Source organism: Pieris napi, chromosome 8, assembly GCF_905475465.1.
Source record: "Pieris napi chromosome 8, ilPieNapi1.2, whole genome shotgun sequence".
NCBI classification, from domain to species: Eukaryota; Metazoa; Arthropoda; class Insecta; order Lepidoptera; family Pieridae; genus Pieris; species Pieris napi.
Window position 1 is genome coordinate 12346810 of NC_062241.1, and position 22949 is coordinate 12369758.

General features: G+C 34.9%; 1 protein-coding gene across 4 annotated transcripts; it reads right to left on the reverse strand.

The window, feature by feature from the left end:
• Positions 1-2331: 2331 nt before the first annotated feature.
• LOC125052031 lies at positions 2332-22948 on the reverse strand. 4 transcript variants are annotated; one of them, XM_047652672.1, is made up of 10 exons: positions 22749-22948; positions 18840-22176; positions 17798-17822; positions 12271-12471; positions 11937-12081; positions 11540-11708; positions 10929-11069; positions 7299-7450; positions 5563-7189; positions 2332-5087 (listed from the first exon to the last, which is right to left on the reverse strand). In XM_047652672.1, the coding sequence occupies exons 2-10, from the start codon at positions 21918-21920 to the stop codon at positions 4491-4493; spliced, it is 6138 nt and encodes a 2045-aa protein (XP_047508628.1). In that variant the 5' UTR covers positions 21921-22176; positions 22749-22948; the 3' UTR covers positions 2332-4490. The 4 variants fall into 4 exon arrangements, with proteins under 4 accessions (XP_047508628.1, XP_047508627.1, XP_047508624.1 ...); XM_047652671.1 differs by having other exon boundaries at positions 17774-17822; XM_047652668.1 differs by having other exon boundaries at positions 17753-17822.
• Between the last annotated feature and the right edge of the window lies 1 nt (position 22949).

Consider the following 22949-nt stretch of genomic DNA (forward strand, 5'->3'; position numbering starts at 1 on the left):
TTATTATTATTAACCTAATTTAAGCAAGTTTCTAATATTACTTTTTATTTCTTTATAGTTTACCATATCATACATAAAACATTTTTTTACATATACTAACAGTATAAGTTCTAAAACACATGACAATTAGGGTAGACATAAAAATTACGAAAAATAATAAAAGTATTACATTTCCAAAGAGAAGAAGCAGTTTAACTATAAATTTTAGTATTATTTAAAATACTCATTCACCTACTACGGCAGGTACAGGTGCTTAACAACGCTTTTTTCTTAAATTGCCTATTATCGATTATATCAAGCTCTGAATAAGAAGCATTCCTTCTGTTGTATTGAAGAATGAGCGATGCATCAACTCCTAGTTTGGTTTTACAGACAAAATTTAGAAGAATCTGTTAATAAACCTAGGGAATGAATAACGGACGACAATGTTAATATTCTGTTCTGTAATTGAACATATAACGTTTTTATAAGAACGTCTAGAGATCTCCGATCGTAGTGACATTTTAAACGTACTAATAACTCATAAATAGTGAAATTGATCCACTGTAAAAATTAAAAATGTTTATTATTATGGCAATAATTATGTTTTATTACGTTTAGCGAAATAAATTCACCTTTATATAACTATGAATTTAATAAATTTAACCCAATAATTGGTAATTAAAATTGTATTCCTTGAAATTCTTTCAAAATTTGCGCTGCCTTATACGTAATTTGTACTGATTTTTACAACTAAGTGTATAATTATATCTTTATCAAAATACATATTTGAAACCTCGGTTTCAGCTTCAAGTTGAATTTATTTTAATACTTAGGTTTGTTTCAGATGTCCTGTCCCCAGCAGTAGCACGAAAAGAGCGTACAGCGTTCAGCAAAGCACAAATACAAAGTCTGGAGACAGAGTTTGCGCGAGCCAATTACCTTACACGTTTGCGAAGATATGAAATTGCAGTCGCACTGAATCTAACTGAAAGACAGGTACATCATATAAATATACTATTAATATAGTAAGACGTGTCAGATTCATACACAAAAACATCCTTAAGTGTCGTTAGATTAGCTCGTGAAGAGACAAAGTTAGAAATAAGTAAGTAGTTACGTCAGAGAGAACGAAAATTAATAATTAACGAATTACTTAAACATAATTAATAATGATTAAAAACTAAAACAATCTAATTGCATTCATTTTAAAAAGGGCACTATTATCTCTTTCTGTCAAATATAATTTACGCTAAAATTATAATTTGGCGTAAATTTAAACTATTTAGAATTTTTTTTTTGGGTTTGTTGACACGAAGGGATGGTGTAAAATCAATATGAATAAAGAATATCGATTTTTAACGTTGAAGTTCCGAACCCTACTAATTTGGAACTATTTAGGACTTTATACTAAAAGTTTAGTAATTTTTTTTTGAACTGTACCTTTGCAATGAATCAATTTCTAATATTTAAAGGAGTGTTCTATAACCGACATGTTTAATTTTCAGGTAAAAGTTTGGTTTCAAAACAGAAGAATGAAATGGAAACGCACTAAAGGAACTAAAAACGCAAAGAGAAAGAACTAATTTACAAAAAAAATATTTAATTAAACTAATAAATATTTTGTATACAAATCCTGAATATATTTAGCGTTTGCAGCGTAACATCCATCATCACGGTTTAAAAAGCCTCACAAACCAGATCTTGATATTGGTATTCGGATGTTATTAGGTCCTTTCATATGAAATTGGCGTTTTGTATGGGAGGAACAAAAAGTATTTTTTTAAATAGAATATATTTAATTAATCAATGGATAACCAATGCTATCTATTCACTTTTGCCATCTTATATGTTGTTCATTTACATCTCCCCTTTACTAAAAAAACCATTCGGACGGAAATTAATAAAATCTTTGAATGCGGTTTTGACGGCCCCATCCAAGTTGCATATTTTGCCTTGCAAGAAGTTATCCAAATTTCGAATATAACAGGATTTTTCATGTTTTCCATTTTATACAGTGACGCAAAGAAAAAAAATTAAATCGGGAAAAACAAATGCACAAGTAAATAGCTGTAGAAATTTAATTTGGGATTCTTAACCAAAGAGGAGATATTTTAGGCCAATGTGGCCAATACGAAAAACGCCAATTTCTTATGTAAGGATATTTTATATTATATAACAATAAAATATTTTTTTCAATTCACCTATCTTTTAATTCCCTGTTGAATTAATGTTTGTTTGCGACATCAAGGCTGTGGATATTGATAGACATCGCAATTAGGCTTCGTCATTTGGGAGTGCCAATGTCAAATGTTAACAAATTATCGGTAGGTAAGTTAAAAAAACAAGAAATCATGAGATAAGGATATGTTTATTACACAAATTCATACCTCGGGCGCGGAACAACCGGCCTGACTGTAGAAACTAAACCAAAATACAATATTGTAAACTAAAAAGCTATCTTTGGAAGAAACTAAACATTGGGCGGTGGCAGCCATTTTGTTCTGAGCACAGATTATCAAACTTCCAAATACTAAAATAGTTATATAACAATTTTTACGTGTTAGGGTGATTGCTTACTTCAGAATATTTACATTTCTACCAGCCGTATACATAACGTGAATCAAGCTTTAATCTAGTTTCGAGATCTGTCAAAAGGGACAAATGACACTTTTGACAGTGCTCAAGACTTGATACGTTTTGTAATACGAGTCAAAGTCAATAACTAAAGTTGAAATTGCGCTCGTAATTAACACCATTCATGCTTAGGATACAACAGAATCCATGTTCATATATATAAAATAGATTAACTAAACGCGAAAATAGGTACTTATTTGAAGAAATATTTACAGATAGTTGAAAGTTCTGTTTTCAGATGCGTTAAAGAATATAAAATTCAGGCTGCTATAAGCCAAAGAGACATAAATATATAATCAATAAAGCGGGCATTATAAACGAAAATCGAAAAAAAAGGTTATATTCATTCTAGTGTGAGAAAACATGACATAAGATTTGTATGCATCCAATGCCCGCTCTATATGAAATCTCCTTGGCAGGAACACATTTGTCAATATATCGCAAAAATGGAAAGAATTAGTTACAAGTAACGTGTAAGCAACCCCCTACCACACCTGTAACACCTAAATGTAAACTTGGACCATACTCTAATATATAGAACCAAAATAAAATACTATTATATCCATATTCAACAATATTATAACGCATTTACTTAGAATCAACCATGAGTAATATTTACAATGTTCTGACAAAGAGGCACTATTAAAGAATTTATGTACTGACATTTCGAAAATATTTGGTCGGGGTTTTATGTTAGGTGAATATTGTCGAATAACACGGTACGATTATGGCGCCCAAATTAATCTAGCTTACGGAGTAACTCCTGTTTCAGGGAATTTTACACAAAAATACTTATACATATGAAATTGTATGGGAACAAATTCAACAATAACATAGAACATTCATAATGGAGCCACATTTCGGTGCTTTTGTTTAATCCCGAAACACTAGATCTAGGCTTTCGCCTTTGGGCGTTGATGACATCGTACCATGCGATTTGGTTGATCGGTGCGCTTAACTAAGTGATACATGTATTAGTTTCTATGAAACATTAATTATTATGATAACATGGAAAAATATGTTTTGAGTGATATATTCATAATTATTAATTTATTCCTTGATTGTTTTGAAGTCATTACACTGCTACGTTATCATAAGGAAGGCCTGATTGCATCTAAACATGCCAAAAATTATGACATTGAGCAAATTTGCACAAATTTTTATACATACTACCCTAATATACACTGCACATATTGCAGTTTATGATTATTCCGTTATTTTGACATATGTCAAATATTAAAGTATGTATTAAACATAAATCTATATAAGATCGGTGTTTTTCTGTCAATATGAAAAACAAGCCTGTACATTTCAAGGAACTAAAATGGACCTAACTAAACCTAATTTGAAATGTCTTTTACTACAGATAGGAATATAATAATTTCAAAACAATCCACTACACAATTGTCTATTACGCAAATGATATGAAGCTGATGAATTTTTGTATGAAAATAAATTATAAATGCATTTTTGATCCTGACTAGACAATTTTGAATGTCAAAATCTTATTAAACTAAAGGCGATTTTTATATTTATACCGAATATTATGTTTCGTCAAGAGATAATGACTAATATTTAATAAGTATCATATCATAATTTTGAACAAAAATTACACAATGATTTAAGTGTCAATGGTCGCTACAAAAATTGTTGATGTGAAATAAATAATAGACTTCATACCATTTGCGGCGGCGTATTCACAGCTCGATACTATTTACAAATAAGGCTTCTTGGCTCTCACTATTGCGTTCAATCGTCACACGCGAACAAAACCACTAACTTCACTATAGTTTCACTATTCACTATCACTTTTTCACAATCCACAACGGTTTTGCCGCGTCCGGTTGTTATACAACCAAAAAGTACAGGTTTCGTTATGGTCTACTGTCAGTTTGTGACGGCGCCGTCGTGACGACCGGCACTATTTGCGGGACAACCTGCGGAATCACGGTTAGGGATTTCGGTATTTTGGGGAGTGACATCGAATTGTCGACTGCCGTCAGCGGCTTCACGGCGCTGGTTATAATCTGTGGCGTCACGATGGAGAGGGGCTGTGACGTCACTAGAGATAGGGTTTGTGACGTCATAGTCGACGTTTTAGGCGGAATCGGGGCGATGGTGATGTTTTTGAGACCGACGTTTTTAAGTATCGTGGCGGCGTTTGTAGTCAATTGGGCGTCAGTCTTCTCATCTTTCTCGGTGGTTATATTTTGGACCACCGTGCCTCCGTTCCCCAGCATTGCGGAGGTCTGGACCTCTGTGACTACGGACGTCTCCTCGGTTGAGGGTTTAGTGGACTTCTTCTCGTGAAGCCGTTGCTGTCTCTCTTTCCGGATGAGACACATTTTGTTATAGTCCTCGAAGGATATGTGGTATCGGTTCCCTGATGATATAACTTGCACCAAGCTTGGCAAGCTGTGACCGTCGACGGCTGTTTTGAGCGGCTCTCGTGCGATCTTTGCCACGTTCTCCTGGAATACAAAGAATTTATTGTTTTAGCTATATATATATATATATATATATATATATATATATATGATTGAAGAATTGACGTTGCTTATATTATTACTAGCTGAACCGGCAATCGTTGTTATGCCATGTATATTATTTTTAGGAAACATGTTGTTAGTTCAGTAAAAATAACTATGTATAATGTATATACGTTAATAAATATATAAAATAAAAAATAGGGGTTGATCGTAGAGGGGTGACAATTAAGAGTTGTATGTATTTGTGTATATCATAAAAAAATAAAAACAAAAAGTTTTGTCTTAAAAAATAAAAATTTTGGGGGATGAAAAATAGATTTTAGAAAAAATTTCATAAGAATCGGTTGGGCCGTTCCGGAGGAGTATGGGAACGAACATAGTGACACGAGAATTTATATATTATTAGGTTATGAGTCGTAATATGTTTAAATGACGTGACATAGTTAAAAGATATTACCTGAGTTATGGGCATCAGTGTAGGTCTCCAACCCTTGTTATTAGACTTTTGTTTCTTAGGCTCTTTCCTTTCTTTCGGTTCCTTCGGTGTTTCCTTCTTTTCTTTCTGCTCTTTAGGGGGTTCCTTCTTTTCTTTTGGAGGCTCAAACTTCGGTGGGGGCAAAGGGGCAGCGGCCACTTCTGTAGGGTCCGAGGCCGACACGCCCTTGACCAATTGTTGAATGTTGTGCAATACATTTTGTATGGCCTTCCTTCCTTGAGCGTTTGGTGTGTTAATAGCTATTAATTCTGGGGGCAACTGTTTAGTTTTCTTCGATTTGGGGGAAGGTTTTGTAAAATCTGGAGGCGGCATGAATTTCTTTTCAGGGTTTTGGCTCGATTTCAGCAAACTCTTTCCGTTCACCGACGGTTTCTTCCGGAATTCGATGAGGCTGGACGTCTTCGGTGTTTCGGCCGGAGTCGCCACGTTATCGTACGCCTTCAATCGTTTTTGCATGGAATTACTGTAGTTGGCGGCGTGAGGGGATGCGTTATGGGATAAAATCAAGTCCCCACTCCTGAAGTACTTCTCCAACAAAATCAGATGTCGAAGGAAACTCGATTGGTTTCCGTAGGGCCTCTGTAGATCGTTCCACAACTTTTTCGTTTCCACATCGAATTGTATAAGAGAGTTACACTTCTCCCAGCCGGCTGGAGTGACCCCCTTGACGTTATTAAACTCAACATTGCACTGAAGGTTCATTTCTTCTTCGCCAGGGAATAATTCTCGTACGGATATGGATGGATTTGTTTCTAGTCTCTTGACTGGATTTGAGTATTTTGATTCCGAAAGCTTCTTCGGATCTTTGTCGACCTTTTTAGACAGCTCGCTGAGGTTCTTCTTGACTTGGCTGAAGCTTTCTGACAACTGCCATTTGTTCTTCAACGTATTGATATCGGCCGGTCGTTTGTTTGGTATAGTCTCGATCGTACATTCATCGTTTAGGGAAATGTTTTTAATTACGTCTTCTGACTTGTCCGCCTCGAATTCTTCTATTTCAGTCTCTTTCTTGGGTTTCTCCTTGTGCGCGACGATCTGACCGAGCTTTTGTATCCTCTTAACATTCTTATCGGCAATTCTGTGCTGCTGTCCAACCTTTTGTATGCCAACATTCTGCACTTTAAGTATATTCCGGCTTTTCTGGGTGAGATTTAAGTTTTGGAACCGCGCTGGATTGTTTTGTTTCTGTAGGAGGTATCGTAATTCTGTTTGTTTGTCCACGCCTATCATTTGAGTCTCATCTACTGCCATTTCTGATTCGGAGCAGTCACTTTGGGCCGATTCGGGCGGCTTCGCTCCGGGAACTGGTATCTTATTGGATGATATGAGGCTCTCTATATCTTCCTCTAAATGAGTATTCTTATGCGGTTCTATTTCTTCCATTAACTTCTCTTTTTCTGGCGAACTTTCTGTTGTTCTTTCGGACGATTCACTCGTTTCTGGTTCAGTGGATTTGCGTTGCTTTATCTTTATTTTGGTTTTCTTTTTCTGTCGGTTGGCAACATTGTTACAGTCTTCTAATGCGGAGGTGTCTTCTGTCTGTTGTTCTAATTCGGGTGGTATGTCTATATTGTAGATCTCAAGCAATCTGAAAATTCAAAACATAAATTAGGTCTGCAACACAAAAGATCAATAATGTTATAGGATTTTTTAAGTATGTAAACATTGGAATATAAAAACTAAATTAAAATACTCACTTCCGTCGGTAAGCTCTGGCGTGGTTATCATTATGGCCGGGTCGTTGTAGCAAAGTGCAGTAATACCGACACACCTTACAAAGAACTGGTCTTTCGGTGAACTGCACGGGAATCCCGGCTTCTTTTAGCATTGGGTTCAAATCTGTGTAGCCCTGGAATTTAGAGTTTATTTGTCAATCCCTATACATTTGAAATAAGTCCAATTTAATTCGTAGGAATTCATAGAAATTAGCTAACATGTCTAGTCTATGTTGCCTTTTAAGAAATCTTTCAAAAAGACTTTCCACGTTTAGTCGAAAATCATATTGAAAGCCTTCTTAAAAGTTACCTCCTAACAGCTGACTTTTGATATGCTGACATAGTGTTTTCTATTGCTAATAGAATTATAGGTCGACAAAAGCAAAGGGCCATACGTTTTTGTGTTTTTTTTACAATAATCTAATTTATAATATTAAACAACAAACAAACAATTATACAGTTGAATGTCTATAACTCGAACCTCGTTAAGTCGAAATCCTCAGTAAGTCGAAAAATTGCAATTCCCTTCCGCTGAACCCTTAAATTATTTAGGCTTTGTAACTCGAACAAAATGTTATTTCCCTACAAAGTATTGACATTCTTATATTCTATAACTCGAATTTCAAAAAGGAGACTCAGTAAGTTGAAGTCAGTAAAATGACGTCTTTTTTTTTTTTTTTTTTTTTAATTCCTTTATTTTACAAAAAAATATAATACAATCATAACAAGTTACATTAGCTGTGGTTTATATTCATGTAACCATAACAATCTTGTTTAGGAGCGCGACAAATGCATATAAAAGTAGTTTTTTAATTTGCTGTTTATATTGGTTGGCGTTAGGCAATCTAATATGTGATTTGGTAGACCATTTATTAGCCGCGGTAGCAAATACCTCAACGTTCTCTCGCCGTATACGTTGTTTGCTCTTGATGTACAGAGCCGGACTTGCGTTACCGCTCGGGTCTGTACGTCATGCTCTACTCGTTTTTTTAAGTCATCTCGAAAAAAGTGCTCGACTAGAAGACATTTATTAACTTTTTCTGATACGGGCAATATTTTACAGTATTTGAAAACTCCTTTTTCTTCATTTTTATATGAGTCGAGCACATTTCTCGAGACAACGTGTTTGAGGATTCGCATTTGGAGGTTATGTATTCGGCTGAGATACGTTGGATAAGTTCTCCCGTAGCTACTTAGACCGTAATTGATGACTGATTCGCAAAGCGCGTTGTAAAGTGAAAGTTTGGTTTTAAATGGGATACGCTTTTTGAGTATTGTTATTTGTGCCAAAAACTGTCGGAGTTTATCGCAGACGTATTCTATGTGTTGATTCCAATGCATATTTTTGTCTATAATTAATCCGAGATATTTTTGTTTATCGACTATTTGTATAGAAGGGCACTTGCACATTGTTGTTTTGTGGAGACAAGCGTGATCGTGAGCCACCAATGCTATACCAGTAGCTTCTTTTATGGAATTGGATTGTATGATAAGTAGTTTTGTCTTTTCAATATTAAGTACTAGTTTAGCATCATGGCACCACTTTAGTATGTTGTTAAAATCTGATTGTAACCTTTCAATAGCTATATGAGGGTCCCTATCTCCTACTAACAAACACGTATCATCTGCGAACTGGTAGCAAGTGGAGTGTTCTACTTGATTATGCATTTGGTTTACGTAAGTCAAAAAATGGAGAGGACCGAGGACCGAGCCTTGGGCGGTGCCTTCTGATACTGAAACAACCTCGCTGTGTGTATTGTTTATTTTCACTACATAAGTACGATTTTTTAAATAATTTGAACACCAAGTGCCTAGTGGCCCCTGAATTCCTACATGATTAAGTCTATTCTCAAGTTGTTTATGATCCAAGGTGTCAAAAGCGCGGGAAAAATCTATGAACAAAGCGAGAGTATATTTTTTAAGGTCAAGGTTATTATTTACTTCGTCCGTGAAACGCGATAGCAGCCCCGAGGTATTTTTGCCTGCTTGAAACCCGAATTGGTTCTTGTATATTATGTCATGTCTGTTAAAAAAAGATTTAATTTGTTCCCCAATATATTTCTCTACTATCTTGTTTATAGAAGATAATATCGTTATAGGACGGTAGTTGGCATAATCATCTTTCTTTCCTTTTTTAAAGACAGGTCTTACACACCCTTGTTTTAAATCGTTAGGATAAAGCCCGTATTTAAGACTTTGGTTAATTAAATTTTTTATTGCGGGAGAAACTTCGTTTTTTATTAACTTTAGGTCAGATACTTTTATGCTATCAAGGCCCGGAGTTTTCCGAGCATTTAGAGTTTCTATAATTTTATTAATTTTTTCTTCGGTCGCGTATTTCAAATACGTATGCTTTGTTTCGTATGGTCACACATAATGTCCGTGACTGCTAATTTTGTATCACAGTCAACGACACTTTTTCCAACAGCAGTGCTGAAATGTAGGGCAAAGTTATCAGCTAGTTGTTTAACCGAGATACCTTGCGAGTCGAAAGCTTTCATGATAGCCTCATCGATAGACAGCGTCCTTCGTCCTAGCATTTGATTCAATATTTGATAAACTTTTCTTGAGTTCCTAAAGTGTTCTGATATTTGATTGTTATAGTAATTGTTTCGTTTTACTTCTATAATTTTGTGTATTTTATTTCTGATACTATTATATTGAAGCCTAATTTCGGGATCCTGTGAGGACTTCCATTGTTGAAATAATTTATTACGTTTGTCGCAGAGGCTATTAACTTTGTCATCTATCCAAGGTATCTTAATCTTTTTGGAATAGCTTTGGTATTTTTTTGAGATTTCACATGTCGCTTTTTTGTTAGCGTTTTCAAAGGAAAGGCGAATAAAATTATATATTTCTCTGGGAGAATTCATTGTGTTTGTTTCGAACCGAAACTTGAAATTCCCCGAAATAAAAGCAATAAAATTCAAAATAAATGTTCGGGTTTGAAGCTTCTAATATATTATTTTTGTCTTGTCCACGTGCAATGAATGAATACATTCAAAAAAAAATATGTACTACTACTCTAAGTTGAATCAAATTCGACTCTACAAATCGAAAAAATACACTTAGATATCGCGTCTCTGTAAATCGAAATTTCAGCAGTTAAGTCATATCTCGAAGTTCTTGTTAAGTCGAAACGCGTTCTTTGACATTCGAGTCATGGAGATTCCACTGAATATCTATATATATAAAAATGAATTGCTGTTCGTTAGTCTCGCTAAAACTCGAAAACGGCTGGACCGATTTGGCTAATTATGTGGAAGATCAGGGAAGGTTTAAACGATGGGAAACGTAAAAAATAATTAAAGAAAAATACTAAAAACGACAATTGAATTTCCCAATGCAGTTTGCATTGCAGTTCTTAGATGGGAAATTGGACGTCTTTTTAGAAATAAAAAATTGTCACTTGGTTGTCATTTACATATTTGTAGATTCTTTCAAAAATATGTGTTTCACAGTATTAGTATATAGTCTGCTGTATGACGGCCGACCTCTTTGGTCTGTTTTAAAAGTTTTGACACAAATATGTGTTGGTGAAACAAAGTTCACGGGGTCATCTAGTTGATTATAAGAATCTGTACATAAAATGGTACTACACAAATAACTTACATGATGTATGAAATGTAAATTGTGGTGTTTGGTCAGCCGTCGACGGCACAGAACACAAGCCATCAGCGGTACCAGAATTCGGTAATGCTCGCCGCATAATGGTATCGTGTGCAGGCCGGGGTAGTCTCCGTCTAGCTTGAGCTGAAAAAATTTCATGTAAATTTATTCACATGATAAAATTAATCAGTATTAATACGCCGTATTAATTCTTGCGCCGTGGTAACTGTCTCTTTCCATCACAGCGTACAATTCGATAGAAAGAGATGATAGGAATAGTCTATATTTATTTAAAAAAGATTTTCCATCGGACATTACAATAAAAGCTTTTTAAATTTACTTACAAAATCTAACATATAAAAATGATTGTACAAAGTCAAAGTCAAAAGTGAAAAATCGTTTATTCATGTACACTTATGAACATCAAAAAAGAAATATACTTTAAATGCTTCTAATTTTACATTAACAGCCAGTTCTCAAATCAAGGGTAGAACGGAAGAGAAGAACTGGCAATAAACTCTCCGCCACTCTATTTAATCGCCAAGATTTTTTTATACAACGTTTGTAAGGAGCTGCTAGTTTTATAATAAATAACATATACATAATGTACTCACCAGCTTATTAACACTGGATCTCATCTTAATAAGCCACTTGCGTCGTATGGAATGCTCCGCGGGTAGGACACACCCACTCGTGTGACAGGTGGCCAGTCTTCCCGGAGCCTCTGATGGTTCCTCTTCGCTCTCTTCTTCCAGAGGGGGGCTTACTGGCTTATCAGTACCTCTGCAAAAGTGGAATAAGTACCTGACGTTTATGTTCTTTAGGTAGTATTTAAAACAAAAGATTTCAAAAACAAAAATATGTGGATATCTCAAAAACCACTGAACTGATTTTGACGGACTTGGAAATTTTAACTGCCGAGATATTTCGTTGCGAGAAATTTTGGACACGTGTATGTATACGTATAATCATCTTTTTTGGAGTCGGGAAATTAATATCAATTTAACTTACGCATTATTAGGCGGGGAGGGAGGCTGCGGTAAATCTAATGGTTTGCCCATGGGCCGCTTCCTGTATGATGGGCAGTTGGCTCTGCGGTCCACATGACGATAGCACGCGTCACATAGACAACTGTCAATTGTCAACTTTTCTTCGTCTGTGGAAAATATGTGTTGTGTTAAGCACAGAAACAAACTTTTAGCCATTTTTTTCTCTAATTAAAAAAAATAATCTAATTTATTATAGATCTGATTATTTTAACTATCTAAACGCCATCACAATTTAATATATAGAGACGAAAGTGTACTTCATTACTGTATGAATAGGGGGTGCATTTATAACTTACTGTCAAGCACTTTCTTCTGTCTCTCGCTACTCTTCATCTGCGCGATATGACAGGGCGTGTCAAACAGTCCGAATTTTCCGCCACAATAGAAACACTGGTCCATACACAACCGTCCAGGGTGGATGCTGAATGAAGACGCCTTCTCCGGGATAACCAGATTAACCGTTTCCTTTGGATCCGGTTCGGGTGCCGCTTCTGTGTCTAAAGAGGTTAATAGATATTAACCTAAAGGTATACACTTATTTAACACGGGATTTTTTTAATTTATAAGTATATATATACAGTAGAACCTCTATAAGGGCCGATTTACATTATCTTAGTGTTTAGGAGAGTATTTTAGTACAACTTGAAACGCAAGTTCTTTAGTGCTTTAGTGCGTTGCGAGTGAACGTTTACATTTCTTCCAGTAGAGTATCATTACAGCGCCACAATGAACGCGCAACGACGTCGGCAAATACGCTCTATTCTACGCAAAATACTAACTGTAGTTATGGAATAAATAGAAGACGAGATTTTATTCGAAATAAATAAACTAAATATAAATAATAAATAAAATAGCTTCTTTTAAGCCAGTGTATGCCGAATGCCTAGCCTGTTTGTTTTTGTATAAATTGTTTCTAACGTTCCACAAACATTCGTAAACAACATATTCAGACACAAATTAGATAGTTGTATCTTCCAACCATTTAGCCATTTTTAAAAATCAAAAAACGTGCGCAGGCGCGAGAGGGGTATCACTTGAAACAAAAATAAAAAGCGATTCTATTTTGATTCAACTTGAAAGTCAAGTAGAACCGTACTAAAGCAAGTAGCGTTTACATGTTTCAACTAAAGTACTATCCTAAAGCACTCTGCTAAACACTAAGATAATGTAAATCGGCCATAAGTCGAACATCAAGGGAGACGCCAAAAATTCGAGTTATGGAGTTTTCAACTTATGGAGGATTCAAACGTTCCTTGCTATGCTTCCCACCATGGCATTTATCATTTTTAAAAGTTAGAGTCTTACCAGGAAGACATTTAAAAAACAGGTCTATTTCGTCAGCATTGAAGATATCGTCAGGTTCGTAACCATGAAACAAATCTTGCAATTCACTTTTCCATTTGTTACAGGTTTCAATGTTGACACTTGCACTTTCCCCACAAGCTTTTTTAAAAACAAGTTCCTGTCTTCTTTTGAATTTTTCTAACCATCCATTACTGGCTCTGAAATTAACGACTCCCAATGATTTAGAGAATATTTGGGCTTTTTCTTGTAACAGTGGTCCACTAACACTAATATTTTGGCTGCGACACTGCTTAAACCATTTAAGTAAGCACTCCTCCAAGCCCGGATATTTTGCAGTTCGTCGTCTTTTGCAGGACAAACTTTGACCGTTTTGTATTTTTCTCATGATGTCTGATTCATTTTTTATTATTGTTGAAAGAGTACTCATTGGCAGGCCAAATTGTTCAGCAACATCTTTCTTTTTTTGACAGCTCTTCACAGCTTCGAGCACTTCTAATTTTTCAGCAAGACTCAAAGTTTTTAGTTTACGTTTCACAGCACTCATGTTAACTGTTGTACTAATTGATGTGTATTGCAGTAGAACCAAACTACTTCTGACAGTCGAAGTCGAAAACAAATGACTGGCTTAGCTAAATTTCAAAGGGAATCAAAATTGAACACCTGACACAAAGCAAGCAAACACGTGTTTCCATGAGTCATAAATTTATTATTGTATACTCCTAAAATGTTTTCTAAGAAACAATAGTGTACTCACATTGTCGGCAAGTTCTTAAAGTCGGTAACTTATTTTTGTTCGAACAATAGAGATAATAAATTCCAAATGATCAAGTTGTAAAGGTTGTAAAATAAAACGTTCCTATGTTCGAGATACAGAGGTCAAATTTAATTTTTCGAGTTATAGAGTGAAACTATGTACCAAAATGGCATGGAGGGACTCGGTGATTATTTCGATTAACAGAGGGTCAAGATTTCAAGTAATGGAGGTTTTGGTGTTTTAAGGGAAGGGAACAAAACATTTTTTCGAGATTTGGAGGTTTTTGACTTATCGAGGTTCGACTTAACGAGGTTCTACGTATATAATTCTCGTGTCACAATGTTCGTTCCCATACTCCTCCGAAACGGCTCGACTGATTCTTATGAAGTTTTCTATGCATATTCAGTAAGTCTGAGAATCCACTACTATATTTCAAACCCCTAAGCGATAAGGGACATTTACCGTATAAAAAAGATTAATTATGATACAGTATACAAAAATACATACAACCGTTAATTTTCACCCCTCTACGATCTAACCCTATTTTTTAATATTAATAATTTTTTTTAGTAATTTTATTACTAAAAAATGTTTCCTAGAAATAATATAGACGTACATACGTAATACACACGTACAAAAAAACGTTTGCGGGTCAGCTAGTATAATATATATAATATGTATATAAATTGGTGTTCGTCTCTCGCTAAAATTCGAGAATTGGACCGATTTGGCTAGATATATCTTGAATTATTTGTGGAAGTTCAGGGAAGGTTTAAACGGTGGGAAACATAAATAGTAAAGAAAAACACCAATGAATTTTCCAATAAAAACTGTTCCTAGCTGGGAACTAGTTGAAGTTTTTTGTCTTTCAAGAAATAAAAAAATTAACTTAATTGTCATATATTTGTGTTTCGTAGCTGTTGTTATTAGTCCGATCTCTTTAGTCTGAGTTTGGATTAAGTTTTGACACAAATATATTATGTAGGTGATACAATGTTCGCTAGGTCATATATACATGTATATATTATGAATATCCTTTATTATATATTTAAATAAGAAGTATTTGTAAACTAAAGAGAAGGATTAATATATATTATAATATTTCAGATTATTTATTCTTTCAGAACGCCCTAAATTTCTAGTGAAAACTCAAAACTCTGAATCATATAAAACGACCACTATTTAAGCCTTGACTTGTTTAAGCTATCGAGGAATATGCGAGTATTAAGAATCCATAGCGCTAAATCACCTGCATCATGAGCACACCCTACATACACACCATGACACAAGACAGCCAAATTAGGCATAACGTAATAATACGTTAAATTGTAAGCAGTTCGTTGAGGTTCACAATCTTTCGACAGTTTATAATCTCGCGAGATAGATTACAATCTAACGGTGTTTACAATTTTACGGTGACATATCAGTGAATTTTGCGTGTAACGAAGGGACCACTCCGATTTCTCCGTTAAAGACACGAACATGTGTTTATATTAATTTATTATTGAAAACATTTGCACAATTCTGTAATATTAGATTGTTTCAATTTTTTGTGCTTGTGTACGCTTTAGATTGTGTAGATATTCTTTCCACCAAATAAACAATGTCTTTTAGGCTTTCTGATAACACCTAACACATCCTCAGTTGTAGGAATCTCACCTTCCTTACAATCTTCTCCTCATTTTCCTCATCTTGGATCGTATGTGATGGTACAACAGTTTTGAATAACATCACTATCGGATGTTTTTAGCCAGTTCTCACAGTCAGTTTGCGATACACTAGCGGCTTTTCCAAAAACTTTGCCTACTAAAATATCGTGTCGTTGACAAAATCGGTAAATCCAGCTTTCCGAACACTCAAAATACATTTTTCCAAATAGCCTGGCAATATGATTAACCTTTTCTTGCAGGAGACCGCTCAAAGATACGTTTTGGCTTCTTTGTTCTTTGAACCACATTAGAAGGGAATTTTCGACATCTTGATACGTCGGCTTGTTTTTCCACATCGTAGTTATTATTGAATGGGAAACTTTGTATTCTTTGCAAAAATCATGCTTGTTTTCACCGTTTTTCAATTTTGATATGATTTTCGCCTTATTCAAAGTTGACTTTACCCTGTTTCTACTCAGAATATCACTTTGAAACTGACCCATAAATTTATCTCCAAACGTAAACGCTTACCTACCTACTTAGCTGATACAAGGTAAAGGACAGTTGCTGGTCAACTGTGTGAATGTAATCAAAAGATAAGAAATGTTTGTGAAAGAAATAAATCTTTGTGTCGTTAGCGGCTGACTCCGGTCGCAATATCTGCATGTGATTTCTAGTAATTCGTTCAAATGATTCATTAAAAACAGTCGCTACACCAGAGCTTGGCGTTACATCCACACCACGAATTTTGTGCTAAATTATTCTTTAAATGCAAGGGGCTTAGATTTAACGATGTTATAGCTGCTAGCTATATGTATTCCATCTTCGGTTATATTTTACGTATAATTCGTTTTTGGTTGTGTATTATTTATGTTCCCTGTAGGAATACTAAAAAAACATAATAAATAGGAGGGTAACGGAAAACTAACTACGCGAATAATGTTCCTTTAATTTGCATTGAAAAAAGGGATATTAATTAATGTAATAATAATGAATTTTATTAGAATTTATTAATTACAAAAGGAAAATGTTAACAAATGGGAATTCCAATTAAATTTTATAGATAGTAGAACAAAATGATTAAAATCCACCACCAGATGTTATGAATTGGTTAGTTGGTGTTAGATAACGAAGGTTAATCAAAATAACATGTTATTCGCAAAAACAAAAGTATCTCGGAATCTTCTAAAACTAAACATCTATTACAGCTTCCTTTAGTAGTATGGCTGAGTTCAAGGGCGAAGGAACAGAAATATTTACATATTTTGTGATCGTTTTAACTTGATTTAAAGCCATAATATTCAATTAGAATTAATAAATTTCGCTTTTCATCTTTTCAATCAATTAGAGTTAAGAGTAAGTTGCCTCAAACTAGGAATTACACCAACGAGTCGTATTTGCAACGACTGGTTAATAATTCTGTGGCAAAGAAAACATACCTTTAGCTTCACATATAATTATCAAATCAATGTATACAACATATTGTAAAAACTATTTTAAAAGATAAAGTATGGAGTTTCTTGCCCATTCTTCTCCATATGAAGATACCTTTTAGAAGGGGCAAAATTGTAATTTGGCTTTCAAAAGTGCCTTTTTAATAGGCCTAATTGAAAAAACAATTATTAGACTTTTTTGACTTAATTTCCGATTATTTTGTTAAGTCTACATCGATTATATCAATTTCAGACATCAATAAATTTATTTCCATACGTTTGGTATAGTTTGGTAGACGAATCGTATATATACAATACGCTGCTTAGTATTTAATAGTAATGTTTACTTTAATTAATTAAGCGTCTTCTGAAAATACCTCAATTTTAATTTGAATCACGCATTCAGAGTTAGATTTTAGTTTTAAACATGCTATTTACATATTATGGGCCAAACAATTTAATTTTGTAAGCAATTTACTGTTCATAACTTAAAATTATTAAGAAATTTCAATCAAAATTATCGGTATCAAGTTTAATAAAAATAAGACGAATCTTAACAAGTTAAAGAATGTTCTTTTTGTTGTTAAAAATTGTTGGTTGGCTCATACAAAATTAATATTAGTTAATGTCCACAAACCATGATTGTTACTTCTATTACTGTAATGTGACTTTCTGTGCCCACCGTCCAATGTTGCGCCTGCGACACCCTGCAAACAAAAATATTTTTTGTCAATTTTCTCAATAAAAACATATATAACATCTATAAAATAAATAAATCAGTGGCGCTACAAAATCTTTAGGTCTTGGCCTCAGATTTCTGAATCTGTTTCATGATAATTTTTAAATCTAATAGGCAAGTAGGCGATCAGCCTCCAGTGCCTGACACACGCCGTCAACTTTTTCGGTCTAAGATGTCGGTTTCCACACGACGATTTCCTTCACCGTTCGACCAAATGTTAAATGAGCACATAGAAATAAAGTGCATTGGTGCATGCCGGGGTTCGAACCTACGACCTCAGGGATGAGAGTCGAACGCTGAAGCTACTCGGTCAACACTGCTCGAACATCTACAAGATTAGTAAAAATAACTTAAATCTATTAAATAAACTGAGCAACATCCTTATCAACAAAACAAGCTTTATTAAGTTACACTAAAGATTTCTATGATGAGCTTTCTTCCCAAGTCTTTTTCACACATCCATCCCAGGATTAAATGTATTTATACAAACCCAGAGTTTAATCAATTTAGCTATGGAGATTTTTTATAAAAACAAATTTCAAGTTCAAAAAGCTTTATGCTAATATTTATTAATATAGGTTAATAAATATGATCCTATCCTGTTTATTTGTTAGCAAATTAAGAACAAATATTTGCTATTTTCGGTTACTTGTGTGTCTCTAATTAAGTTCCTAGATTTGATGTAGTTTTTAGGTTTTTAAAGGATGAAAATATACTTCAACCTATTGATATCCAGCTAGAGACAACCGTTTTAAGCAAGTAGGTAAGAAGTCTATTGTCTTGGGAACGGGACCCAGGACCTTTATGTTATATGCAAATATACTAAATACTAAGCTACATATTAAATGAATAGTTACTTGTAAATAACGAAACAAATTAGTTGAAACAAATAAAATATATTACAATCAAATAGACACAGCCTTTTAAAGAGGGTTAGTCCATAAGTTAACTAATGGTTTAACTAAAATATTAAAATGTTAGTTACCTCTCGCCTTTCTATGGTGTAGTAGGCTTCGTCATCGCAGCCAGCTTCTCCAACCTCCACCAATGGCTTGCCCCGATGTTTGCTTTTCTGAAAGGTCATTTTTAGGGAACTCCTGTGTCTCTTCTTTTCACCTCGATTCAATTTTATCACAGTCTTCAAAGTGCCCGTATAATCCGACTTTGAGGCTTTTCCCTTCCCCATGATATTGTAGTTTGCCCCATAAATTAGCTCCTTTTCTTTCAATTTCTTTGCTTTAGCTTCATTTGCTGCTTTATGTGTTAATAAACCTAACGTTCTTAGCACGTTCTCCTTTCGTTTTTGACTCTCTGGTGTCTCGTGAAGAAGGTTGCTAGGTCCCGGCATTTCCGTTGAACTACGCGATTTGGTTCTCGTAACCGGCTTTGATAACTTCTGGTCTTCTATTTTGACGGAGGTCTCAGTTTTGGGTTTGTTATGTTGTACAGTTTTGGCTTCTTCGGGCTTCTCAGCCACGGATGGCTCAAGCTTTTTGACATCCTCTGCCGGCTTTGCGTCAATTTTCTCTTCGGATTTTACGATGGTCTTAGTTACATCAGTAACAGCTGTAGGGATGTCAACAGTTTCCATTTTTGCTTGAACAGTTTCGGAACTGGATATGTTTTCAGGAGTTGACCTAACATCCACCAAAGGAGGTGCTAATGCTTCGGTTTCAACAGGCTGTGTCACCTCGGGCGACCTCACAGCGACGGGCGTTGGCGTTATGGAAATATCAAACTTTTTGATTTGTTGTGGTGATTTAATTTTCTCCAATGTAGCCATTTTATCATCTATATCGGCGCTCGAGCCAGACGACTTCCGCGATATAGACTCTCTGGAATTACGCTTCATAATTTGAATATCAGAACAATTTAATTTCGATTCCACATTTCGGGGTGTTATAGATATTTGGCTGGAATCTAGTGTAACTCCGCCTATGGTTTGTGTAGGATTGTTGGGTTGTAAAGTTGCAAACTGATGTAAGTCGACTTGTGGCGACGGTACCGGTTTATCAACCGATTTCCGTATTTCTGTCAATGTCACATCTTTGCCCAGGGATTTTTCAAATATACTAATGGCATCTGATTCCTTTGAGTGATTGGAACTGGTAGATTCTTTGCGCGCACTGACGCTGTTTCGTTTTATTAAGGTAACTGAATTCGGAAGATCGACCTCTATTGACCGACGAACTTGATCCCGTTTAACTATAGAAATAGCAGAGTTATTTTCGAAACAGCTTAAAACATTTTCTTTTTCGATAAACCTTTCTGGTGATTTCTCAGGTTGCATATCTTTTAAGGGCTTAATGTCTGCCCCAGACTTTGGTATTAGAACGACGTCGTTTGTAACCATGACGGTCTTATCATTTGATTTGGATTCTGATTGTTGTCTCTTCCTTCGCTTATCAAACTCTTCAAACTCTTTCAGTCTATCCATTAACTTATCTATGCTAGCTACTGTTGCACGTTTGTAAGTTATTTCTGGCTTACTTTCTGAAGATTTTTCTTCTGAATCTTCATAGTGCAATCTTATATTTTCACTATCATCCTTGATGGGTGTGCCTTCATTGGCAATTTGCATGCTAGGTTCTTTTTCTTTAGCGGGAGTTTCACTAACAATACTGTTGTTATCTCCTAAAGGTTTTGATAATCCATAGAATTGGCGAACTGATTTTGATTGCATCTGATCAACTACCATTGAATTACTCTCAATTGTGCTTTCCTGATCACAGTCTATGTTCTGGTCCAAGTTGTGAATGAGATCAGTGATCTCTTTAGACAAACTGTCAACAGTATCTATAGGCTCTGATATTTCAGTATCTAAAGAGTTACTTTTCCCTACTTGATTGGCCCCGGCCCGTGGTGTTGTGGCAGTCTTCTTTCCTCTTCTTGCTTTCCTTATATTTTTGGAAACTTCCTTTGAATTAAATGTCTTGGACATACAATTTAAAATACTACTACGATCCTCTAAAAGCTTATCATTTTCAGTCTCAAACAATTTGAGTTCAATATCTGCTGTATTTAAATTGTTAATCTTAACTCTATTACTATTATTGTTGTCAGAATCTAATGAAGTACTTCTTTTTAAGCTCAATCTTCTTTTGTCTTTCTCTAAGGAACTAGGTTCTGGGTCAAGCTTTATTTCTGATTTGGAGTCAACATTTGGGGAAGGCACTTTTTCAATAGTTGAGATCTGTACATTAGTATCAATATCTACGTCTAGTTCAGTCTTAGGTTTATCTGTTTTCTTGTTGAGCTCCTTATCAGGTTCAGTAAGCGTTTCATTTAAGCTTATGTCAGACTCTGTAATATCTGAGCATTTTGAGATTTCACTTCCATCTCGAGAGCAGGAGCGACCCCTTTTTATTCTTTTACAGTCTTCTGAAGAATCTGGCATTTCTTGTTTTGAATCTGATGGGAGCCTTGTCCGCTTCTTTTGTTCTTTAATCACTACTTCATTTAAAAGATTGTTCTTTAACTTTCTAGGTTTCCCACTCCTCAAGTTTTTGCCTTCAAACAATGAAGGACTATTACTTCTTTCAGACCGCATAGAATATGGGCTTGTGCGGGGACCAAGAATCAAGCTACTAGGAGAGTCTCCAAGAACAGATTTCATCATGAGCATATCAGAGCTTAGTCTGGACCGACGACCTGCTGTTTTAGGACTGGATGACCTAGAGTTGGGTGTAGTATCGTCAACTGGCTCTTTTTTAATTTCAGAAGCAGGTATCAAAGGGATTGCTTCCTTCTCTTGAGAATTATCAGGCTTCTTTAATGGTTTCCTACCTCTTTTTGCTTTTTGTTTGATAACATTTTTCTTTATGACTGGAACCTTTTTACTTCTTAATTTTTTTGTTTTTCGGATACCAAGTGGCCGTTTCCTTATTACACCTTTAGGTTTTGCCACTGGCTTTTTAGTTTCTTGAGGAATTTTAGCTTCATCCTGACTTGCTTTTGATTTCTCTTCTTCCAAGTCTGAGGCCTTCTTTCTTGCTCGAGTTTTTGGCTCAACAGTATCCTCATCAATACTCTTGTCGGTTTCTTCTTTAGGCTGTTTAGTTTTCATGTTGGAATGTAGAATGAAACTCTTTCCTGCTCTTCCGACATTAGGGAACTAGTAGTCAACCCTATAACTTTTAACTCCTTGTATGTGCAGATTTATACAACAAATGAAAGAAACTATAGTCTATGTATGTTCCTTTGTATTAAAATATATAATATCTCTGTTATAATCCTACTTAAAAATGTTCACACTAGAACAATCTGAAGAACAAGCTCCTTCTTTTCTTCTGGTGTTTAATCATAATCCCAATAATTTTTATCTGAAATTAAATTTCATAAATTAAATACAACTGTTACTAGGAATATGAAAAGAAATAATAAGTTACTTTAGTATTAAATGAAATGTTTCCAAATTATGTTTGTAGTAGTATAAAAGTAAAATTAATGTTTCATTTAAGGTAAATGCACACAATACTGTATATTTAAAGTTTCATTATAACATAAACATCTAAGATATTGTAATAATTAAAGTATATCCGCCATAAATCGTGCTTTAATTACGTGATAAACAAAAGCAAAGCACGTTAGTCACTAAAGTTCGCGCACAATTTTGACATATTTTTAGTAAGAAATATCTCATATTTATACATTAAAAGATAAAGCCGATGTTTGAAAATACGAAAAACAAAATAATATTTACGTTTCAATAGTCCAGTGCGCAAAAATAATGTTCGGAAAAGTCATGAAAATCGTCATGTTTTGATGTTCATATGACCGCAACGCCACCTACAGCTGAGCGCTGCGTGTGCGTCGACTCGGGCGAGAGACAGAAAGCACCAAATCATTTCCCTACCCGTGGCGCACCTCCGTTATGTACTCATTAAATACTCACACTTTATTCCACGAAACTCCCAAAAACCACAATAAAAAGGTAATTAAACACTTAATGCACCATAATATGCGAAAAAGTTCAATAAAAACACGCAAATAAACTTAGAAAACGATTTTTGAAAAGCCCAAATGTCTGCAGGCGTCCGCCATAATGTTTCCTTCGAAACGAATAATATAGTTCTTATTGCTCTTGTAGCAAGCA